Source organism: Takifugu flavidus, chromosome 4 (genome assembly GCF_003711565.1).
Source record: "Takifugu flavidus isolate HTHZ2018 chromosome 4, ASM371156v2, whole genome shotgun sequence".
Classification (NCBI taxonomy): domain Eukaryota; kingdom Metazoa; phylum Chordata; class Actinopteri; order Tetraodontiformes; family Tetraodontidae; genus Takifugu; species Takifugu flavidus.
In genome coordinates this window covers 7109983-7129791 of record NC_079523.1, presented here as the reverse complement: position 1 = coordinate 7129791, position 19809 = coordinate 7109983, and the positions used below count along the sequence as shown (strand labels likewise).

Below are 19809 nucleotides of genomic sequence, written 5' to 3'. Positions count from 1 at the left end.
GTGGCGCGGGGGATCATGACAAATTATGGTAATATGAAGCTGATGGGGTCAGAATAATAATCGAAATATTTCCTAATATTACAAATTTCCTACACATTTAAAATCAAATGATGCAACAATTGCAACATTGCACAGCTGGTGTGACTGCATGTTAGGGCTTAGACAATGACTTTTGTTCATATTTTGATAGGCATGACTTTTCTTCATACCCAGCTAATTTATTGAATTTATTGACCATGAAAGTTCCAAAGACTTTCACTTAGGGTATCTCGCAAATTTCAATTAAATCTTTAAATTTTTCTGCCATGTAAATTGATATTAGTGGCAGATTACAATTACTGGTACAATACACCCAACATACACCCAAAACTACGCAGGAATCAGCGATTCTAACGACATTTTTGACCAGCATTTTAGATTATGCCTATCTGAAAGACATATCATTAGTCATCATATTACGGTATGACCACACCACCCCTGCAGACTTATGTATCATGTACTGTAGTCTCACCTGCCAGTATAGGGCAGAAGTTTAAAATATTTGAGGATATACATTTTACTCTCTTCCACAATGAAACTGCAGCTTTGCCGCTACCCTGATGTGTTGCAGACCTGAAATTAAGTAATGATTAAAGCAAGAATAAACCAAACATTAATGCAATTGTTTCTTCTTGTTTAAGCAAAAAAGATTTTGGTTTATGTAGAAACAAGCCATGTTTTGCAACTTGATAATTTCCTCCCATTTACAAGAGTTAAAGATAAAATAATAATAATTAAAAAAAAACAAAAAAAACAAGTAAGAAATGAAAAATCCGCCCCATTACAATCCAAAAAGACAAATCCTCCTGCAGGACGTATGCAGATGTTCTGACAGATGCAAAGAAAACCTCTGAGACAGCTTACAAGGGAGATAGATATAAGTGAACACTACATACATATTTATTTATATATATATATATATATATATTTTATATATATATATATATATAAAATATAAACTCTGACATATATATTTTATATATATATTAAATTGTGTTATGATTCAGAATCCTTCACAGCACAGCATTAACATTATGTGTTTGATTATTTTTTCAAAATTCCTATTATATAGCAAAAACAAACAAACAAAGTGGGGAAAAACAAAAAACAAAAAAAACAAAAATTAAACTAAGCAACCAACGATAGGCGTCTGCCTTGGTCCTATGCCCCTCGGAGGGGCAAGCTGGCGTAGACGAGGCGGGATGGACTCGTCCAGCCGTACAGCGCAGTGAAACATAACTTACATATTAGCTCATTTTTACACGTACAGTCGTGATCAAGGCACAGGGATGTTCTACAAGTTTGTTTGTCTTCAATAAAGTACAAAATAGTACATTTTACAGTCTGTACAAGAATAATAGTCCAGCAGTAGAATAAAGACAGATACTTGAAGCCGGGAGGGAAAATAATAATGAAGGGGAGAGAGTGGCGTGGGAAGGAGAGTGTGTTTGTGTGTGTGTGTGTGTGTGTGTAATCCCAAGAAAAAACATCTTCCTTGACTTCACGTTTTTATTTTTGAGCCGCTTTTCCTCAGATTTTCCGTATGTTAAACAGGTAATAGCAGCAGGGGTATAGGGTTTTCTGTGTGTACATGTGTGTGTGTGGGGTGCTCAGATGGTGCACAAAAGGTGATCACACAACGTACACCAACAACATAGGGTAAAAAAAAAAATTGAATTGTGTTACTACAGGAATATATAATATTTATATACACACATATATAAATATCTGTATATATAGCTAGTGTGTTTTTTGCCTTGCATGAAGTTCAATGATATGCATGAATGTATGCATTTAACAATATTTGATCTTTTTTTCCTTTTTTGCTGTATTTCTTCAACGCACCTCAAATGGTTAAATGAAGAAAAGGTCATGTGATCTGTGGGGCTGTATGTTGGAGTTGCACGTACATGTGCACACACACAAGCGTGCACTCTGTACGTCTGCCGTTCCTTCGACTTTCTTCTTCAACCAGCAGAGAAGAAACTCTGTTAAATGTTAAAAGCTTGACGACGTTGATTTTTTAGCGAGTGTGTGTGTGTGTGTGTGTGTGTGTATCTTCTCTCTTCCAAAGTTCTCGATGTTTTATGTTGTCGTGTGTTTTTAATCTGCGACAGATAAAAAAAGAGGAGGGGCTCAATTCTTGACCATCCCTTGAGGTTGAAAGTGAAGCCTCAGTCCTGGATGATACGGCGGCTGTTGATGTACTATGTTTTTCAAATGTTTTTAATCGGGACAGCGGGGGAAGGATCGGGGTGTAAGGTGGTCATTTTCTTGCTGTTTGGATTATTGTGGTGTTTCTCTGTGGGGGAGGGACAGGTCGGCGGAGAGTAAAGTGGAGCACGTGCGGCTGCTGTCCATCACAAGAGCTCGTACTGCCGCAGGTGCATCCGCTGGATGATGTCACGACAGTCACTGAAGACACGGCGGATGTTTTCCGTGTCCACCGCACAGGTGAAGTGGGGGTAACAGTAATGCCGTCCGTCGCCGCTGGCTGTGCTGATCCTCTGTGACGTACACAAAAGCACAGTCGTGTTAGCACTGCAGCAATATACGTACAGATTGTTCTTCACGAAATACTGAATGAGGACGATCACATGGGGACGTACCAAAAACTCATCCCGAATAAAGTACTTTGCCCTTGTGACACGAGGATCTTCGCCTGGCTCTGGTATTGCTGTCAGGAGCCGAAAGACGAGGATTAGACAAGCGGAGGATTATATGCAAATGGTAAAACTATTCCCAGCACTGCTCATGTAAGTAGGGCAAAATAATGGGAAGGCTGGCAAAAACAACTGGAGCATTTAGGTGCCCGTATGCTCCCTCAAAAAAATAATGAGAATCATCAGGCTTGATAAAGAACAGAAAATTCAACAGGTCTGGAAGGATAATGGCTGTGAACTGATGCGCGTGTTCCACTTCCTACCATCATCAGGCGTGGTGTAACGTGCAAACTCTGGGAAATAATCTTCAATCTTGGACTTTCCTGCCAAAACCTTCTCAGCTAGCAGGTCCTGCTTGTTGAGGAAGAGGATAACCGAAATGGTGCGTAGCCACCTGTGAAAGTGAGATGAAGAGCACCTTCAGTCAGCAGCAGATTTTAATCTGGATTTCCCTGCAGGGAATGTTTTTCTTTAATAGGACCTGGATGTAGAAAAATACAATTATTTATCATGTTCAGGGAAGAAAAGGCTCCTGCAGAGGAGAACGATGCAATTAATATGGGGATTTTTTTCCATTTCGAAATCCTGCCTGAAGAAACAACAGGAACCCCAATGACACAAAGATTCTGGTTCAGACACTCAAAGCTGGGCAGCGCTGACCTGTTGTTCCAGATGTTCTTGAACAGGTTGAGGGCTTCCTGAAGTCGGTTGGTCTGATTGTCTTCCCTGATCACCATGTTATAGCTGCTGCTCGCTACCACAAAGATGATGGCTGTCACATCTGCATTACAAAGACCAGCCTTTCAAACATCTGGCAAAAACCCACCAAAACTTATCATTCTGTTACTGGTGTCACTGCCGGAATTTACAGACAGATAACTTACCGTTGAAACACTGGATCCATTTCCGGCGTTCGTCTCGCTGGCCGCCAACATCGAACATACTGGGACAGAGAAAATTAAACTAAGAAAACTGGACATATAGATAAATACATCCCCAAATTATCCATTAAAACAGAACAGCAAACCAAACTTACTGGAAATTGACTTTGTCTATTTGAAAGGTTGTCTCAAAGATCCCAGACGTCAACACTCTGCATCTCAACAGATCCTGAATAGTAAATTAAAAAAAAAAAATCATGTGCCTAAAGGTGTTAAGCCCAAAGGAAAGGAAACTGTTTGGTGTTGTGGGATCAGGTTTCTACGTCACCTGATCTGTAGGCGTGTAGTCGCTCTGTCTGACCACCTCGATCCTGTCTAAGAAACTGCAACAGGAAGACGAGAACACACTCAATTAGTCTGTGGGGAGAAGGTGAAGTCTGCGCCGCATGATGCAGACCAGAGGAGGGAGATGTTTCCCCATGAACGACCACCAGGGGGCGCTGACTTTACTCCTGCGTGGGAGAGAAGCAGCCCGTCTGAGTCACCAGCAGCAGCTTCGCTCTGTCAGGCCAGAGAAGCCTCGTCAATGGAGCCGCTGTAGTAGTTCTCACAGGGTGAGAGAGTGTGTGGTGTGTGTGTGTGTGCGTGCGTGTGTGGGCGGGTATGCAGGCCGAAGCTGCGCTGTTCTACAGCGTGCCTTCCCGAACGCGTGCTGACTTTTCCGATGAACTGACCCATATTTGCGCCGGCCATTAAAGCGTGCGAGAAGCATTCTCAGAAAGAGCGTACCAGGGACACGCTGGAGGTGCCTCCACAGCCGAGCCTCTTCAGAATTGACCGGCTCGGGAAACACAATCAGAACCCTGAAAAAAATCAAGCTGATTTGTTCTATGGAAAAAAAAAACCAGATGTCCAGCACGGAAGTTTTTCTACATACAGCACGCAGACAAGTGCCTCCTCCGACTCACTGGATACGGTTACAGGATGTAAACATGGACACAAACGGTTCTTTTATGCCAATATCCTGACGGTAGTTTATGATGTGTTGAGGAAACATGATGTAGGAAGGAAAACAGGAGTTGCTCCTGCGGTGGAAAGATCAGCGGCCTGAACCCTGCACGGCTACACAAGCAGGAATTTGGAGACAAAATTATAAATTTAGAATTTTCTTGTCATACACGTCACGAAAATACATCCGATCGCATCACAAGCATGGCTTGCTTCTCCCTCCAAAATTCACGTTACAAACGACAAAAAGATGGACAGAAAACTTAATTTCAAATTCCGAGGAGGGGGACGCTACAATAAAGCAATAAATAACCAACAACTGGAACAAGTCCCACGAGCCTCGTTTATTACAAAATGAAAAGTTTATGTACGACAATTCCTCAAGGGGAAAAAGCAGAACTGCCGCAGTCAAAGTTCGGTAAAGGAAATCGCAGGCGGGGTGGAGGCCGCCAGGCCGATACAGCTGTAGGTGATTCCTCGAAGACCTCCGTTACAAATTATCAAGGAAATTTCTCTACTTCGAGATATTGTTTATTGAAATGAAAAGCTCAAACACAGTATTTCGCATAAGCTACTTTTAATGTGGCACAAGGTGCTTAACTCACCCAGGAAGATGGAAGAGTTCAGGGAAAGTATTTCTCTCATGTATTTATAACTGCGCTTTAGCCAAGCAAAAATCCGTTTTATCCGATCACTTGAGCGAGGTTTTCCGAACAATATCCGATGACTGAAAGATTCGATAGCTGCTGTCCTAATTATTTGGATGGATTTTTCTGGGTTAATTCTTTTCAGAATTGCAAAGTGAGTCACACCTCCTGTTTCAAATACTGTCGAATTCAAACCAAAGGATCCTTTAAAAAAATGTCTTAAAAAGCAACTTTGAGTTTGAGTCACGACCGAAGTGAAAAATTCAAAAACAAGTAAAAAAACTCCAGATTTTCTCGTAAATGAGCAGATAACCCCGACAGTTGTGTTTACTTAACTTACAACACTAACACATTTCCTGTTAGAATCCTCTAATGTTTAGCTAAAGAGTTGCTTCCATTTTTTTGTTTTTTGTTATTGCCAGCTCATCCGACTGGCCCGAACGGCGGCGGCGGCAGCAGCGGGCGGAGGTATGTGACCCCCTCTGAGATAATCAGGAATGTGGCAGGCAGGGGTGAAATGTGACAGCAGGGCTGCAGGTAACAGCCCTAAAAAACACACATGGAGGAAATGAAACAGCCAGTCGGTCTTTACGCAGCCTGTTTCCCCGAGTCTCAGACAGAGGCCTCAGAGAACTGTCCCGTCACGCCGCTCAAACTTCCTCAACGACGTTCCCGCTCCGTCTCCCCGCAAACGTCTCTGTTCCCGCGTGGCTAAACACACCACGTGGATGTTACCGATTCTGAAACCTCTCAGTCGCGCGGGGTCGAACTGTTTATCTACAGCTCCGGTCCGAGGCGTCAACACGCCCAGGACAAACACACGGCTCACTTTTTAGCAGGTCTCCCTGTTAATAGGAGCGCTGCCAATAATAACCAGAGCAGGAGCTGAACCAAATAAAAGTGGCCGTCCCGGTAACAGAGAGGGCCGCAGTGATATGTTGAACCTGTTAGGGTTATTCTGGGGTGGCACACACACACACACATACACGTGACGCATCAGGAGGTAAAACTAATAGTTTACAACAATGATAAAGTGAATTTTGTTTAGTCTCGAGGTAATTCCTCCTCATTTAACATTTATTTCATTGGTGTGACTCAGTGGTAATAAAAAAACCAAGTAGTTGTTCCTATTTAAACATGAATTAAAAGGGTGTGTGTGTGTGTGTGTGTGTGTGTGTGTGTGTGTGTGTGCGTGTGTGCGCGTGTGTGTGTTTTAAAGCCAGACCTGTAATTTCCATTTTTTGAATGGATTAAAAAATATTTCAAAATTAAATGAGAAAGAGCTCAAACAAAAGATCCCCATATAAGCAGCAGGTCTGATTTTCTTTTAACTCCAGGAATGTCTCCCATCCAGATTCTAAGGAAATCTCCTCAGTCTGGAGGTGTGTGAGACACACACATGCACGCACGCACGCACGCACACACACACATGCACACACACACACACACACACACACACTACATCTCATTAAAGGGTGACTGTTAGGATAACCTAATCGTGAAAAGGGATTACAATGCACACACACACACACAACATACACACACACACGCACACACACACACACACACACACACAACTCACAACAAGTTAAAAAAATATGTTAAAGTTAAAGCACACTTTTCTGCTCATAGTTTATATAATAAAACACAATTGCATCACATTGGATTGGCTTCGTCTCACATGTGACTCACTCATTAGTGGTTACACACACACACACACACCCACACACACACCCAAACACACAGACACACACACACAGACACACACACACACAGACACACACACACACGATGCGGCTGACACTATTATGCTTCCAAAAACGACTCATTCATATCTGCAGGAGATTCAACCTGTTGATGGTTCTGTTTTTAGGATCCAGCTGAATAAAATTAAGTTACCATCATCTTCTCTGTTCAAACACACAAAAACACAACAACAAGGTTTACATAAGAAATCTCTGCACAGGCATCCCAAAACAGTCAAAAACACGCACTTGATTTGATCTAAAGGTGGAAAGAGAAGGACAGGGGGACAGACAGAGACGGCAACAGAGAGAGACAGCAACAGAGACAGCAACAGAGACAGAGACAGCAACAGAGACAGCAACAGAGACGGCAACAGAGACAGCAACAGAGACAGCAACAGAGAGAGACAGCAATAGACAGAGACAGCAACAGAGACAGAGACAGAGACAGCAACAGAGACGGCAACAGAGACAGCAACAGAGACAGCAACAGAGAGAGACAGCAATAGACAGAGACAGCAACAGAGACAGAGACAGAGACAGCAACAGAGACAGCAACAGAGACAGCAACAGAGAGAGACAGAGACAGAGACAGCAACAGCGACAGAGACAGCAACAGAGACAGAGACAGCAACAGAGACAGCAACAGAGACAGAGACAGAGACAGCAACAGAGACAGAAATAGAGACAGAGACAGAGACAGCAAGAGACAGAGACAGCAACAGAGAGAGACAGCAAGAGACAGAGACAGCAACAGAGAGAGACAGCAATAGACAGAGACAGCAATAGAGACAGAGACAGCAATAGAGACAGCAAGAGACAGCAAGAGCTAGAAAGACAGAGGGAGAGACAGAGACAGCACCAGTGAGACCGAGCGAGGGAGACAGACAGAGAGAGAGCAGGAGAGAATGCTGTGTCTAACATTACAGCGCTGCTCCAAAAATAGCTCCCTGGCGCCCTGGCCTCCAGCTTGGTTGTCATGGTGACAGAACCACGGGCGCTATAAATAGACAATCAGCTCCAAATCTTTTGCGACTGGAGAGAGGCCAGAAAGAGGGAGAGACGGGGAGGGAGAAAGAAAGCTGCACAGATAGAAGGGAAAATGAGGAATGACAGAAGAGGGGGAGTGAAAAATCAGAGGACGTGACAGAAAGAGAAAAGGGGCGAAAGAGGAGAATGTAGAGCCACGGAGAAAAGGGAAGGAACATAAAATGAACAACGAAAGATGGAACATATCAGCAGCCACAGTGACCAAGGAAAGAAAGAGTGAAACTTCACGTTAAAAAAGACGGAAGAGTAAGATTCCGTCGTCTCTAGAAGCAAACAGCCAGAAATAAAACCACAAACAAAGAGAGGAGAAAAGGGGACAAAGGGAACACCAACAGGACAAAAACAGGAGAAAGTAAAGCATAGAAGAAGAAAAGAGAAGCTCAGAGGACGGCAGGTGAACCATGTGACCTCCACTAGCTGACTGATGCTACATGCGTTCTCCTGCCCCCCCCATGACTAAGGAAACTCCTTCGTGCAGCCCGTTGCTCAGCTACGTTACGACGCCGTCTTTCTCTCTCCCCTTGAGAGTAAAATTCATTTGCGAATATTTCAACAGAGGCAATCGGCGCCGGGGCGGCGACGTCGTCACGCCAGATGACGTTTGGCGAGGGCCGCAGCGTCATCGCCGCCCCGACGAGACGCGGGCGAATCCCGGTCTTCTTTTGAGCGAAACATTTTTGGACCTGAGCGGCGTCTGAGTCACTGGATGCAGATGGCGGCTATAAAGCTGCTATTAAAGGGCCTATTTTAGGCAGCCCATAAAGACGCCCGATATTTCTGACCCACGGTGCGCGATGATGACGACGGCCGTCTGCACTTGCACAGGTTTTGTTTTGGTCGGTTTCCCGCTCAGGTCACGGGGTGTAACGCTTTATAAATGATAGTGAGTAAACTGAGCGAGTTGATGGTATTTTTATACACACACACACTTTTTAAACTTTTTTTTTTTTAATTCCTGCATGTGAGCAAGGTGACGACGCCAGGGTGGATAACTGCATAAACCAGTCAGGAGGGGGAAACGCCTACATCAGAAGCGTTCTCCTGTTTCAAAACTTTACCGAGGTTTTAAAATGACCCCCCCCCAGCGGGGGGGAGCTGGCACCGCTGAGCGACACCAACACTTCACTTCCACCTAAAATGCTGAAGTTGTCTCTTTGCTAACAGTCGCTCTTTCTCTTCTCCTTCTGCAGCCTGACTGGGTTAAATATAGCTCCCCCTCTCTTTCTCTGCTTCTCCGTTTACACGGGGGGGGGGGCACGGCCGGAGGGACTTCCGGTCCGGCCACCAGGCCCAGCATCTGATCCATAACAAGGACAGGACAGGACAGGACAGGACAGGAACAGGACAGGACAGGACAGGAAAGGAAAGGAAAGGAAAGGAAAGGAAAGGAAAGGAAAGGAAAGGAAAGGAAAGGAAAGGACAGGACAGGACAGGACAGGACAGGACAGGACAGGACAGGACAGGAAAGGAAAGGAACTCTGTTGAGAATCTCAAACCACAAGTCACCCGAGACTGAGTTTGCGAGCCCCTACATGAACCGTGACGGTGGTTCTGCTGGTGTCTCCACCCTCAGCACCTCAGCACGGCCGCCCGTGACCTCGACAAGCGAGGCGACTTTGAGGACGTACAAAAGAACAATCGTCTTTGTTTACAATACACAAAACCGCTCATTCTTGTGGATGCAGCCCGCGCTGCTCTGGCCACACGAAGCCTTCAGTATCACACAGAGCAGGAGCCCGTTCAGATGACTCGGGCTGAACCGAGACCATCCAAAGTCGGACCTACACGTGTTTATGGACCCGCATCACAGCCACGTGTGGGCCCGAGGGATGTTAGCTGGAAGCTACATAAGTTAGCACGTTATGACAGCAGCCGCAGGAGCCCAGTTGGTTCTGTGTCTAAGGTCACCCACGATACATCCAGAACATGACGCGTGTGGCACGGCGACAACATTTTAGACCTCTTCAACATCAGCGCGAGGCCACGGACCGCACGTTTAAAGAAAACGTGGACAGGAATGAGGAAAAGAGCGGACTTAAGGAAAGGAGACTTACTATTTTGCGCAGTCAATCAGTTGATATTCATTGGACCTTTCCCAGCACGCTCGCACGCCCTCGTCCTGCCAGAGGATTTTTGTGTGGTCATAAAACTCCTGGAAAGAGAGGGCAGGAAATAACAGCAAATCAGGCTTTCTATAAATACAGACACATCAGAACATTTTTAGCTCTTCAGGTTTCCAAGAGTACAGGGAGTGCTGTGGCAGAGACCTGCACACACACGCACACACACACACACACACACACACACACACACACACACACACACACACAGAAAAACACCCACACTCTCCACAGCTTTTTTGGGACACAAGCTGTTTGAACTGCGACTGACCAGCGATCCATTAATTAGTGGCCCTGGTTAATGAGAGTGAAATTGACTGTGCAGTTATGCGCCAACAGCAAATAAACACTGCACAATTGCATGTAAATCAAAAGCCTCCCTCCGTCGTTGCAAACACAAAAGGAGCAGGGCCACATACTCGGCGTGCACAAAAGAGCTAACGTGGATCTCCGGGGGTGCAGGTGGCGGTAAAACAGCTACATGTCATGTGCCAGTCTGCCAGTGCTTCAGCCACATTCCTGACTGGCTGCTTCAACGTTAGCATGTCACCTGACATCGCTGCCCATACAGGGAATGAAGCACTAAAGCCTTAACGCATAAAAAAAAAAAAAACCAGGACAGCGGTCCCATTGACCCAGTGGCTTAACAGACTGGTGTGTTTGCATTTTTATCCTCTGACATTATAAAACCACGATGATGCTGCAAAAATACCCTGAAGACGACTGAATGTAGAGAACAATAGAGTTTTAGCCCTAAAACGAAAGAGATCTGCAATAAAGGGCAGGAAACAAGGCAAACTGTTTAAGTAGACATCAGCAGAGGGTAAAACAATAAAATTGTGGGGCTGCGAGGTATTTCCAAAGGATTTCAAAATGATTGCAGAGAGGAAGCTGATGGGCAGCCTCATTCAGAGGCTGGAAACAGTAGAGGTTATTGAGTTCATGAAGGAGAAAAAAAAGCAGCTTTCCTCCTCACACAAGACTTGGCAAGTTCTTCAAAGGGGCCTATCTCCTCACATTTATCTGCAGTCAGTCCATTAAAGGACCTGTATATAATTATACATCCTTCTTATAACCATTTACACAATGACCACTGAGGACTAAAATATATGAATGTTTGGAAGCGCAGAATGACTGGCTGGAACAGACAGACTGGACTCAGAAGAAGTAGCAGCGGTGTTCATCCCTCAGATTTTCCTACTGCAGAACCAGACCGTCAAGGGGCAGCGAAGGCTGCTTATCAAACTGCATCCTGCACCCAGATCAGGTTAAATTACAGGTCGATTGATCATCCTCCCGGCTCATTATAGGGGCATTTGGCCAATTATCTGTGTCAGCATTTTCCTGTAACAATCACTCTTTAAAAATGGAATCAATAAAAATGTTCTGCATCTGCGCTCTCTGCGGCGCTGAATGTCCCACTGGCAAAACACAAATCTAATTGTGGAGACACCCCATGAGCAACAGCCAGCCACTGTCAGTGCAGGAGGTGCTACATGAGGAAACACACAGGCTCTGTTTATCTTCCGAATTAATCCTTTTCTTTCTTTTAAAATAGTTTTCAGTACTGGTCTGGCTAAGAAGCATCCGCAGGAAGGGAGCATTTGATAGGACTAGCTTGCGCTGCTAGCAGTGCTACATTTTATCCTTCTGCATTAGAGATGTCATCTTGTGTTGGCACACACGTTGCTTACATAAAAATACAAAACTCAATATGTTCAGCCTTATAATTGAAGCCCTCTACCAAAGAGTTAATCATTACAATGGTATGATTGAGAAGCAGAGTATTCTTTATCAACATAATGTGGAAAATCATTTATTATCTGTAATGGTAACTGATAGGAAACACAGAGGAAAGCAAGATCAGATTTTGGACAATAGATTGAGGACTTATTCCTATTCTATTTTCCACTAAATTCAGAGGGCATCAGTTGTACTAGCTAGTAAGGCTCAAGGCCCTGTAGGGGGAGAGTGGACTGAGGAGGAAGAAACACATCTTTTTAGGATGTATGTCTGGATCAGGTCGGAATCCATTTGTAGAAGTTGTAGCTTTTCTAAAGTTTAAAGTTTTTTCAGTTCCACAAAGCATTTTTTAAACACAAAGGGAGATAAATCTGAATAAAACATTAAGTAAAAAATGGAGAAATGTCACTTTATAAAGTCAAAAAAAACCCCAAACACTGGTTTTGGTGGACCATCTTTGTTGTTGGGATCAGAACACACCAGAGTTTGTAATCAGTCAGCGTGTGTGTCTCGAGGACAAGTCCCTCCTGACACATTTGGGATATTACAAACAATTAGCGCAAAGGTAGTGTGTTGGTCTCAGGTGAGCGTCTTGTTCAACCGACGGGCTCCCAAATGGACGTGTACTCGCTAATTACTGAATCAGAGCGTGACACACTCCAGGCTGCAGCCATGTGAATTACAAAGAAAGTCTACAGCTTAAACAAACAAAAAAAGCCATTAGCTTTGGAAACAATTGTGCAGAAGCATGAGCACAATCACCGAACACCATCATTTCTGCTCACAATAGAGGAAAACAAGCCTCATGGCTGCAGTTTCCCTCCTAAAAATGGGCCATTTTCCGATGACTTTTGCTCACTTCCATTCAAATATACAGTGTCAGAACCTTGAAATCATGGATACTGTATGGATCACAATGATAGTTTTGTGCACGTATGTGCGTGGTCGTATCAAAAGGAACCGTCAGAGTAGAAGAAGAGCGGCCGTCTGTTCGCCCACAGCTCCCAAGTCAGAAAAGGTTCAACTTACCGAAGGAAACTCGAAATCCTTATGGTGTGCTTGCTTCATGACGTAATCAATTCGGCACTGGTTTTCGGGACTGGCTAACTTGCACGGCGGTGTGAGTGTTGTCATGGCAGCCACAATTGTCTACATTGAGTCAACCCAAGAAAATACGCTTAATTCTTAAAAACATGAACACTCACTTTGTAATGGTAACAATCGTCCCTGTACTGGGATGATCGAATCGGAGAAAATTCCCTTTGACATTCACAGCACATAAAAAAAACAACTTGTAAGTTCTTACCTCTATAGCTTCTTTAATGTTGTTTTTAATGTCCCGGATTTTCTGCTTTTTCTCCCTGTGAAGGTCAGAGGAAGGTTCAGGTTATTATTACCATTTAATGCGATACAGCGATGAGGCGTTCAAGCAAACGGCGATGCAGAGGGATTGTCCACTATATTCTTTCTAAATACTGTAGGAAAAACTTTGAAAGTTGTAGACCCTTTTCTACAACAAGAACTTTTATTATTTACTCGGGATGTTGAAAAGCCTTTGTGTATTTCCATCTATAAAACTCTGCCTCAACCCCAAACGTCCTCTAAAAAAGTACCTAGTAGGGGGTTGGATTTTCCAGAGTCCCCAGAATTTTCGCTGGACGGGTGTGTGTGTGTGTGTGTGTGTGCTGAGGAAGAGCCTTTATTTCATTTCTGCAATCTTTAGTTTGTTTGCGTTTTGATCCTTTTGAAAGTGGGCGGACGAAGACGTCCCGGCTGTTTGCTGAGGCAGAACTGTAAAAGAAGTATGAATGAACATCCGCCGAGCTTCAGCTCTCAATGTTGGGCAGATTCATGAAAAGCTAGAGAATCTTAAGCAAGATTCGGAGACTTTTTAAATCACACGTCATCACGTCGCAAATTTAATTACTCAAGTTGACGGAAAAAAACCCCCCAAAAAAACCAGGTAATAAATGTTGGTGGAAAAGGGGCAGATATCTGTCTAGATTGATGAGAGCAGGAGACTCAGGTGTGGGAATGGTGAAAAACAACCGTCGTTTCTCATTTCATCACACAACAACCAGATTAACGCAGTAGAAACTTCTGAACAACTGTCCGACTTTTGCTGGTCGGCCTGGAGCTCCGGCACCAGACAGCAGACACGAGTGTTCCACCTGCTCCAGATAGGCTGCTTCTCCTGTGCCGCTCCTCGAGTGTGTGAGACGTTCTCACGGGTGCCCTGCATTCGTCTGCCAATTGCTGTTAGAACAAACGGGATTCACGAGGATTTCGGCATCGCGGCGATCAGCTTAAGCAAGCGCCACCGATATCAGCTGGAAAGGCCCGATGTCACGCGGCTCATTCCCAAACCAAGCCGGCCGCCTCCCAGATTCAGCCTTGCAAAAGTTTGATGGCTGAAAAGTGGAGCTGATACAGAAACCTGCTGAATGAAAGGAACTAGCGGCTGATTTCTCAATCTAACACCAGCAGTGACCAGAGAGAAAAGGAAACATGGCAGCCGTGTGTGTCGGCTTTAGAGTCCGCAGATACAACAGCAGGACTGGGGAAGTCCTGTTTGCACTGCTTTATTTTCAGCGTTTGAATGAAAATGTGCCGCTTTACGCTAAAATAAAAGCCTGCCGAGGACTGGATGGGGGGAAAATGTGAGCTATAATTTCTTTTTATTTAAATTCTCCCAACGTTTTGCGTTATAATTGGACGACAACACAGAACATCAAATTATTGATAGTTGCAGGGCTTTAGAAATGTATTAACCCCCCACCGTGATGCGAGAGCTCACTGCACCCACAGTGGAACCTGACGCAGAACTTTTGTCCATAACGAGTCGTTTAAGAGCTTTCTAAATTGTTTGTTTTTCCTCAAGTTTAATAACCGTTAATAAGCACTGTGTGCGTCTAGCAAGGAAATGTTCGATCAAGAGGAGAGGCCAACCCAACTCTCACACTGATCAAGCGATTCCTAATACTTGACTTTAAACAGAAGAGTGAAAAACAACAACTGCATTTTTCGAACAAAAGCTGCCGACGTTTGGAAATAATCAGCACATTCATGGCTATTGAAAAACTGGTGGGAGAAAACATCTGAAGAGTGTTTTGGGTGACGACCGAATCGACCCAGCAGCCTTATCAATAATCAATAAAGCCATAAGCAGACGGCCAGATGTGTAGCTAGATGTGTTTCCTTGTTATAGGCCCTTACTGGGGAAGCATCAGGTGTCTGATGTGAGGAGCGGCTTCTCTATCAAGGACCCAAACTCTACTCCCCCTCCAGCCCCCTTAGCTACCCCACACCACGAAGGAAAACCCATCGAGACCATAACGTCTGGCCGGAGCAAGACACCAACAACCCCCGGAGCTCCATATTTCTAGGAAGCGACATCCAACAGAAGATTTGTCGCCGCATCCGAACAGAAGATCCGTTGACTGAGGTCCGCGTGTGCTGCGAGCACGTGAGGACGCTCCGCGCCCCGAAGCCCCTTTCTATGAAGAGCACCCTAATGAAGGATAAAATGTGACTCCTTCCCGTCCCGTTCCTTTGGCAGAGACTTGTAGGAAATTCACGAGGTAGCTGGCAAAGGCCCGCGGCAATATTTCCACAAAATCCTAAAATGGATAAAGGGCGCTTTTTGTGTTCCAAAAAATTGGAGAGTTACTGAGAAACATTACCGAGAATCCCAAAACATCTGCCTTTTCTTTAAACTTAACAGACAAAACCATGTATTGTTGTCATGGTATATTAAAAAAAAGCACAAACAAAAACACAAAACAAAAGGAAGTTATGTTACTTTGTTAAATGAGAGGAAGTGGGAGCTCCAGCAAAGCTTGAAGATTATTAATAGTTCATTTTTATTTACTAAATATAAAACTAAATATATAAAAAAATAAATCAGGGAGATCCAAATTACAATGAAACCCTCCATTTATTTATCTCTATTGAACAAACGAGCATTTATCCAACAAAACATGTCTAATTAAATCAATGAATGTTCATTTCTAAACTAATTTAACTTTGGTAGAAATGGTGGAAAGATAATTACACCCAATTACTAAACAACCAAATGTTTAATATGTTCACTGAAAGACAACTATTGATTTAGTTATAAATGACCACATTTTGGACAGCTTTCCCTATTTTTTTCATGATTTAGCTCAGAATTAATAGTCTCTGTCTGTTTTTTTACTACTAAGTTCCCTTGAATGTATCGAGTAAATGTGAATTATAATCATTCATTAATAATGGTTTGAATGCTCTGGTTTGTGTGCTGAACTCGTGTGTTGGAGAGCAACACTTACTCTGCATTGAAGCCGTTTACGTGCAGTATTCTCATCTGTTTCACTATTGTGCTTTTCCCTGATTCACCAGCACCTGCAACACGACAGAAATGGGAAAAATCAGTCTCTCACCAACACACATATAATTGTTCCCCAACAAAAATCCACCTCAAACCAGATGAAGTGATGGCAACTGAACACCTGCATCACCTGGACTGATTCAATGCACAGCCCACCCCACCCCCACCCCACCCCGCTTCAGCTAACGGAACGAGTGAGGACGGTCTAGCAGACACCAATCAGAGAAATTCACTAAAGTTTAAACATTCAAGTCAATGTTTCAATGGGGGGGGCTACCCTGCATGACCAGATTCAGATAATAATGAAGGGACATTCATCTATCTGGAGATGGCTAATAATGCTTAGAATAATCCCAATTTGCTCGATGGAGGATAGCAGCGTGGGCCTTAAGATTGACATCATGACACCCAGGTCGAGATGGTAAAAGCTGCAGCCACATCGAATATCACACCTGTAAATGTGTTTCTTTAAAAAAACAATATCGGGTAATGTGAGATCACATCACTGAAGGGTTACATTAAAGGACGGGACAGGCATGTCAAACCCAGTCCTCGAGGGCCACGATCCTGCCGGGTTTTCTATCCCACTGAATGCAGTTTCAGCCTGGTAGGACAGAAAACCCGGCAGGATCGTGGCCCTCGAGGACTGAGTTTGACACATGTGGACTAGCACAAATGTCCTAATGCACTATTTGTCTTCTGTGAGGGACGGGAAAGAGACAGGCGTGAATAAAGGCCGATCGGAGGTCTGGGAGCCTCCGCGTGCTGCTGTTGCTCAATATCCTTCTGCCAGCCATCTCACATGTTCCTCCTGCTCCACCATCGTCCAAGAATGCAGGAGACAGGACGGTGTCCAGACACCACGGGGTGACATCACCCTCCTATTGCATCATTTGTTGATATTTCCCCATTACCGGATGCGAAATACTGCAAACCTTTTTTTTTTAAGTGTGTAAACAGGTTGTCTAAGCAAGAACACAAACAATAAAGTAAACAAAACCCACCTAATAGAAGAAGCCGGTGAGTGGCCCGGTAAATCTGTTTGTCTTTTTGGAGCTGCTTCTCTATCTTTTTGTTGGCTTCTCTCTGTGCCTTCTCCTCATTCCGCTGATCTTCAGTCTTACTATTGCCAAGACAGCCCATCTTCCAGAATAAAGAGATGGTGATAATAATAATGGGATGAGGTTCGGGTGGGAGGCAGGTTGGATGGATGAGGTGATGGGGTGGTGAGGGAAGTTGCTGATCAAAGGGGGTGGGGGGGTGAGGGTAAATGAATCCTAAATTCCTTGGCTGGCCCGACAGAGGAACACGTGGTTCAGAATGAGTGACATTTATGTCCCCAGATGCACATCAGCCAGATGTGAAACCTCGGTGGGTTGTAAAAGCCTCCACCGTGGATGGATGTGGCTATATCCTGGACCAGAGATCACTCGGAGGGGAGCGGAGCAGCGGCGTGCGAGTCTGGGGCTTTGGGATGGAAATCCGCAGTGAAGTCATCGACGTCGACGCGAGGGTGGTCGTGGATGAATTTGTTGCATGTCAACGCCACCTTGCACGGTCGTTTAAACCAAAATTTAGGGCTGCAATCTGATCTTTTTTCAGTGAATGTCTCCCCCGGAGCCCTTCCTTGGTAGAGCTCTCACAGTGTCATTCATTTTCACTCACAACCAAAGCTAGATCTTCCCTTTCCTCTCTCCCTCTGTTAATTATAGATAGTATAGGTTATTTTTAGGGACAATTCGCGATACCTTCTCTGGCTTAAATCACATCAGTGGGCGGGTGGGAGAGTTTATATCTATCTATCTATATACATAAATATTCCCTCTTGAAATGACGGCATGTAAATGACAGGGGTACACCGGGGCTTTGCTTCTCTGCAACAACCTTCGCTCAAAAGCCGTCACATCATACGATGTTCTCCGGAGGCTGCAAGCGATCCGGATCGATAATATCCTGATATTTGGTCGACGTCAACACGATTTCCTCTCCCCCGCGAACAGATGCTGGTTTGGTCTTTTTCAGAGGGTTTGATCAGACCCGACCACAGGCCCCGTATCCGTCCCTTTTCTCTCGGTATCGTTAATTTGTATTTCTCCTCACATCGAGGGGGGAAAAAAAAACTTCTCCGAGCGACTGAATGCGCTTTTCGGCGAATGGGTGTCCTTGATCCGAATGCAATATCCAGGTGATATGAGTGGAAATCCCCCTTTACTTTCAGCCCAGCTGCAGCCTACTGTCAAAGTCTTTCGGCTTTTTGGACTCCCGTTGATAGATTATAGTTACATGTGCACGGCGTTTTCAATCACTGGTCCAGCGGCGAGCCGTTTTTTTTTTTCATAAATCGCCGACAGGCCGCAGCTGCTCCGGTGAAACATTCGGGGAGATGTCAGCGGCTTTTTCGCGTTGGTCCTCTGAGTTACTGTGCATTATTTTGCTCCATTTTGTCTCTCAGATTTGTATGTTGAGATAGATAGAGTTGAAAAGGTGGGGTGGGGCAAACAGCTCTCACGGAACCCTGGAACGAACGTGGTTGCACTGTGCGCGGGGACATTCTCTACTTCCTGATTGGGCCTTTCAAAATAAAACCACCTGCGAAGAGAAACGATCGAAAACGAAGCGCGACACGCTGCCAAATGGAGGTTTACGAGAGATGAATGTCGATAATCGAATTATAACATGGTTCTTACATCTGTTATACAGAATGCTAATATGGATAGACGGGTTTACACATACGTGTATATGTGTATGTATTTTGGCACACCTCAGAGCTCAATTTTTTTTTTTAATTCTACTGATTCTATATCACACCAATATTTTAGAATGGAAATATCGTTTCGAAAACAAAACGCACTTTTGGGTTTAATGGGGGCTATAAAAAGTATCTGATTTTCCTTTTTATTTGTAATGTGCAGTAGAGTGCACGTGTGCTGGGGCCGCTATTTCATGCTCTTACGTCGAATGTAGTTGTAAGTGACTTGTGGTTACTTCCGCTGCGCAGCTTGACGCATCTGGGATGAAGCAGCGATGGATCACATGATCGCTCAGAGCATCATGAAGCGGCGCCCCAGAAGGGGAGAGGCGCCCTCTTTAAAGAGCGGCGAATATCAGCACAGCCAGCCAAAAAGCAAGTTAATGACGCCGAAAGCGTTACAAAAGTCGTGGCGTTGAGGGCGTAAAAAAAGGAAAACGCTCAATCAAAAGCTCAAATCAAAAGTCAGTCAAAAGTTCAACGCTGATAATGAGATCTGAAGGTAACGCGCAGCCCTGAAGGACTTTCAGTCTGCATCCTAAAGAACATGCTTGTATAAAACACTTTTGTCCATGAAGTTTTTTCCCCTCTTCGTTTCTTTGTCTGTTTTTACTTTGTACAAATTATTCATATTATATTTAAATTCTCTGATCACCTGACTATAGATGGACAGTTTAGTGGCCTCCATTGTTTGATGCATGTGACCCAAATGTCCTTTAAAAAATGTTTGTTTTGAAAGTCACACTATCAGGACAAAAATCAATGGTTCTTTTCAGATGTAAATTAAGTCAGTAA

General features: G+C 44.3%; 1 protein-coding gene across 1 annotated transcript; it reads right to left on the bottom strand.

The window, feature by feature from the left end:
* Window positions 1–656: 656 nt before the first annotated feature.
* LOC130524419 (guanine nucleotide-binding protein G(s) subunit alpha-like) lies at window positions 657–18813 on the bottom strand. The gene is made up of 12 exons (XM_057030534.1): window positions 17270–18813; window positions 16207–16279; window positions 13203–13257; window positions 12926–13045; window positions 10088–10185; window positions 3912–3966; window positions 3739–3812; window positions 3587–3645; window positions 3363–3483; window positions 2966–3096; window positions 2649–2716; window positions 657–2546 (listed from the first exon to the last, which is right to left on the bottom strand). Exons 1-12 carry the CDS (start codon window positions 17406–17408, stop codon window positions 2400–2402), a joined length of 1140 nt encoding a protein of 379 aa, XP_056886514.1. The 5' UTR covers window positions 17409–18813; the 3' UTR covers window positions 657–2399.
* Between the last annotated feature and the right edge of the window lie 996 nt (window positions 18814–19809).

Bases quoted from the DNA above. Each gene is read 5' to 3' on its own strand.
- LOC130524419 (XM_057030534.1), bottom strand. From the start codon at position 17,408: ATGGGCTGTCTTGGCAATAGTAAGACTGAAGATCAGCGGAATGAGGAG. The intron at 13,046-13,202 runs GTAAGAACTTAC...GACTCAATGTAG, and splicing joins ACATTAAAGAAGCTATAGAG to ACAATTGTGGCTGCCATGAC. The intron at 3,097-3,362 runs GTCAGCGCTGCC...TCACTTTCACAG, and splicing joins AAGAACATCTGGAACAACAG to GTGGCTACGCACCATTTCGG.